General features: G+C 39.1%; 1 protein-coding gene across 1 annotated transcript; it reads right to left on the bottom strand.

The window, feature by feature from the left end:
- Window positions 1-2,812: 2,812 nt before the first annotated feature.
- Window positions 2,813-3,802, bottom strand: LOC122449302 (olfactory receptor 52D1-like). Its single transcript, XM_043480830.1, has one exon. It carries the CDS (start codon window positions 3,800-3,802, stop codon window positions 2,813-2,815), a length of 990 nt encoding a protein of 329 aa, XP_043336765.1.
- Window positions 3,803-4,847: the final 1,045 nt, after the last annotated feature.

Below are 4,847 nucleotides of genomic sequence, written 5' to 3'. Positions count from 1 at the left end.
GTAGAATTGGCTAACTCAAAACTGGACACTTCCCTTTATCCAATGCACAAGTGCATGTGTGTGCACACACATAAACACACACACACAACTGACTTGACCTAAACCACACTGAACTTTAATTATCTACCTAATGTTTCTGATGTTCTATCCTTCTGGAATACTTTTCTGACTTTCTAAACTCCATCAGTTCAGTTCAGTTCAGGTGCTCAGTCATGTCTGACTCTTTGCGACCCCATGAATCCCAGCATGCCAGGCCTCCCTGTCCATCACCAACTCCCGGAGTTTACCAAACTCACGTCCATAGAGTCAGTGATGCCATCCAGCCATCTCATCCTCTGTCGTCCCTTTCTCCTCCTGCCTCCAATCCCTCCCACCATCAGAGTCTTTTACAATGAGTCAACTCTTCTCATGAGGTGGCCAAAGTATTGGAGTTTCAGCTTCAGCATCAGGCCTTCCAATGAACACCCAGGACTGATCTCCCTTAGGATGGACTGGTTGGATCTCCTTGCAGTCCAAGGGACTCTCAAGAGTCTTCTCCAACAACACAGTTCAAAAGCATCAATTTTTTGGCACTCAGCTTTCTTCACAGTCCAACTCTCACATCCATACATGACCACTGGAAAAACCATAGCCTTGACTAGATGGACCTTTGTTGGCAAAGTAATGTCTCCACTTTGTAATATGCTATCTAGGTTGGTCATCACTTTCCTTCCAAGGAGTAAATGTCTTTTAATTTCATGGCTTCAATCACCATCTGCAGTGATATTGGAGCCCAAAAATATAAAGGCTGACACTGTTTCCACTGTTTCCCCATGTATTTTCCATGAAGTGATGGGACCAGTTGCCATGATCTTAGTTTTCTGGATGTTGAGCTTTAAGCCAACTTTTTCACTCTCCTCTTTCACTTTCATCAAGAGGCTTTTTAGTTCCTCTTCACTTTCTGCCATAAGGGTGGTGTCATCTGCATATCTGAGGTTATCATTATTTCTCCCAGTAATCTTGATTCCAGCTTGTACTTCTTCCAGCCCAGTGTTTCTTATGATGTACTCTGCATGTAAGTTAAATAAGCAAGGTGACAATATACAGCCTTGACGTTCACCTTTTCCTACTTGGAATCAGTCTATTGTTCCATGTTCAGTTTTAACTGTTGCTTCCTGACCTGCATACAGGTTTCTTGCGAGGTGGGTCAGGTGGTCTGGTATTCCCATCTCTTTCAGAATTTTCCACAGTTTATTGTGATCCACACAGTCAAAGGCTTTGGCATAGTCAATATAGCAGACATAGATGTTTTTCTGGAACTCTCTTGCTTTTTTGCCTTGGCTAATTACCTATTTTGTATTAATATTTCTATCATAGCACTTGTCACACTTACATATCAGTGTGTAATATAATTAGATATAGTGTAGTGGCTAAGAATGTAAATCTATATATGGATTTACTGTGAGATTAGAAGAAAATCATGATTTTAGAGCTAGAAAGACTTCCAATTCTAGCTCCTCCACTCACTAGCCCATTGAATATGAATTTGTTGAGCTATTTAACATATGGATATTTATGATAACTAACTCTAGAAAATATTATGAGTTAAGTCATTATGGATATAAAATACACAATGAAAAGCTTGGAACCTAGCAAATGCTTAATAAATGCTTAATAAATGTTGATTCATTTCACATTTTTAGCTTGAATGGTGAAGTACTTGACTAAAATATTTCCACATTGGTCAACTAATTTCTCTATGCACAACCAAAGTTGAATTTTAGCTGCATGTGTGGATTACCTAGGGAACTTGAAAATATGAATGCCTGAACATGATCCCTTATAGTTTTACTTTCCCTAGATTTTCATTTACATTTAACCATATAGTATGTATTCTCTTGTGTCTGACTTTTATCAGTTAGCCTAATGCCTATGAGATTTACCCATGTGAACCTGTCTGGTGTATGCTCAGTTGCATCTGACTCTTTGCAACCCCATGGATCCCACCCACCAGGATACTCTATCCATAGGATTGCCCAGGCAAGAATACTAGATTGGGTTGCCATTTCCTTCTCCAGGGGATCTTCCTGGCTCAGGGACTGAGCATCTCTTGCATCTCCTGCGTTGGCAGGCAGACTCTTTACCACTGAGCCACATGGGAAGCCCCCTGTGAACCTATAACATATCAAGAAAAGCAAAAATTATTTCATGACAAAGAGAAAAGATAACAATTAAGGATAATTTGGTCAATGATGAGCTTATTCAAAGTCATAATAGATTCCAAAAGACTGTAGGAGAATAACTTGAAAGGGCTAATAAAATGTAATAACTGGAGAATAGAATTGCATAGTTAGAGAAGCACCATTCAAGAAGAGAGTGAAATGAAGAAAATTTTGGTGAACAGATAACAGAGAAGGTAGCACCAAGAGACTCTTACTAAGAAAGCATTAAAGAATATGCTTGAGAATGAAGTACATTTAGTCAAGAAGGAAGAACTGGCACAAAAAATGGAAATTTCTAAATCTAGTAGTAAATTTTATACTATAAGCCAAAGATGTGATTATATATCATGTTGATTTTAAATTTCTCTTATTTTTCACCTCATATGATTCTCCATTTTTGAAACAATATTTTATTATTTTGACAAAGAGTCTTACTTGGTACTATACCTGCCTTAATGACTATGACAACATAGATATAATAATGTAATAACTCATCTTTGGATAAGTTACTTCCCATGGAAAAACCTTAGCCCTCAAACAATTAAAAGAAGTTCTTGATGAAGAAACCACACACTCACAGTTGGATAATATAATGTTTGTTCAGATATTACTTATGCATAAAAAATATATATTTCAGAGACTTTGAAAAATTGAAGAAACCTGTCTCGTATCTTCTTGGTCCTTACCCCATAGATGATGGGGTTCACCATGGGAGGGACTAGGAGATAAATATTGGCCACAAATATGTGGACATGGGGTGCCACATGGTGCCCAAACCTGTGAGTAAGAAAAGAGAAGAAGGCTGGAGTATAGGACACTAAGATTACACAGACATGAGAGCCACAAGTACCCAAAGTCTTGAGTCGGGCATCCTTGGATGGGAGATGGAAGACAGTGTAGAGTATGAGGACATAAGAACAAATGATCAATATGAAGTCCACTCCTCCTGTAAGAAATGCAACAATGAGACTATAGGCTCTGCGGATTCTGGTCTCAGCACAGGCAATCTTGATGAGGGCCATGAACTCACAGTAGGTGTGGGAAATGATATTGGTTCTGCAGTAGGGAAGCCACCGTAGCAAGAACGGATGAGGAAACAGAAGTGCTGTGCCCCGGAATACAATTGCTAGACCCATGCCCCCAACTGTAGAATGTGTGAGAATAGATGCATGTCTTAATGGATTACAAATGGCTACGTAACGGTCAAAAGCCATTGCCAGGAAGAAGCCAGACTCCATGGTGGAGCAAGAGTGAATCAGGAACACTTGGGTGAGGCAGGCTTCAAAGCGAATCTCTCCATCATGGAACCAGAAGAGGCTGAGAAGTTTGGGCACAGCTGTAGTGCACACAGTAAGGTCAGCCAGAGCTAGCATGCAGAGGAAGAGGTACATTGGCTCATGGAGGCTAGAATCTGTCTTGATAATAAAGAGAAGACAGCAGTTTCCCAGCAGGGCCAAGAGATAGACCACACAAAAGGGGATGGAGATCCAGATATGGGCAGTCTCTAATCCAGGAATGCCGATGAGAATGAAGGTTGATGGATAGATATCAGTCTTATTATATGCTGACATAATCGTCAGATGTTTCAGTTTTCCCTTCATGGATTTTTATCTAATGCAAACAAATCATAACATAAATTTTGAAGATTCTGAGAAGTTGTTAGCCAAAGTGCAGAGAATTATAGTCTATGGAATAAATATAACATCGGTAAATATTTGATAGAAATAATTTCATTATCTGACAGTGTGAAATATTATTTCAGAGTTATAATTTTCAATATGGCTGCTCTGTAGATGCTAAAAGAGTAAAGATATCTAGGTATCAAAAAACTGGAGTTACATATATGAAAACAAAATCTTCCATTGAGAAGAAAACGATCAGTTGAAAGCGGAAGATTATGTAAGAGTCATGGGTTTGGATGACTTAGTAACAAACATGCAATTGTAAGATACAAAATAGAGTGAAACAGGAGGGGTGATAGAATATTTTGAATAGAAAGTAGACTTTACTTTAGATTTTAGTTATAATAGTTTGGGCACATGCCAAATTATAGTGGGTAGCTTTGAGATTTAAATATTGCAATTCTGGGGGACCACTGTGGAATAAACAGAAGGGGGTTAATTCAGACCAACATGGGATTCACGAAGGATGATGGCAAGAGTAAGCCTGATGACAGTGTGTCAGAAAATGAACAGCTCATTGCATTGCTCGTGACCCACACCCAGCCCCAGAATTTGTGTTTACTCTAGTAGGTAAAAATTACAATATTATTATAACCTGTATTCTGAGCTTCCTTCACTTTCTTGTTGTTTAGTCATTAAGTTGTGTCCAACTCTTTTGCGACCCCATGGACTGTAGCCACCAGACTCCTCTGTCCATGGGATTTCCCAAGCAAGAAACTAGAGAGGATTGCCATTTCCTTCTCCAGGGGATCTTCCCAACCCAGGGATTGAATTCATGTGTTCCACATTGGCAGGTGGGTTCTTTACCACTGAGCCACCAGGGAAGCACTTCCCTTGCCTACCTTTAGGTTTATGTTTACATTCGTTGAGCTAAAATGAGTTTTTACAAACTTTCCCTTTTTGATTGATCCTCAAATGAAACTTTGTATCCTTTTATCTATAGTTGTGTTTCCATCAACATTCT

The sequence above is a fragment of the Cervus canadensis genome, chromosome 11 (assembly GCF_019320065.1).
Source record: "Cervus canadensis isolate Bull #8, Minnesota chromosome 11, ASM1932006v1, whole genome shotgun sequence".
NCBI classification, from domain to species: Eukaryota; Metazoa; Chordata; class Mammalia; order Artiodactyla; family Cervidae; genus Cervus; species Cervus canadensis.
The sequence above is the reverse complement of the archived record's forward strand: the minus strand, read 5'-3'. Positions and strand labels throughout refer to the sequence as shown.

What these genes read in the sequence shown, in the direction of transcription:
- LOC122449302 (XM_043480830.1), bottom strand. Translation starts at nt 3,802, where the DNA reads ATGAAGGGAAAACTGAAACATCTGACGATTATGTCAGCATATAATAAG.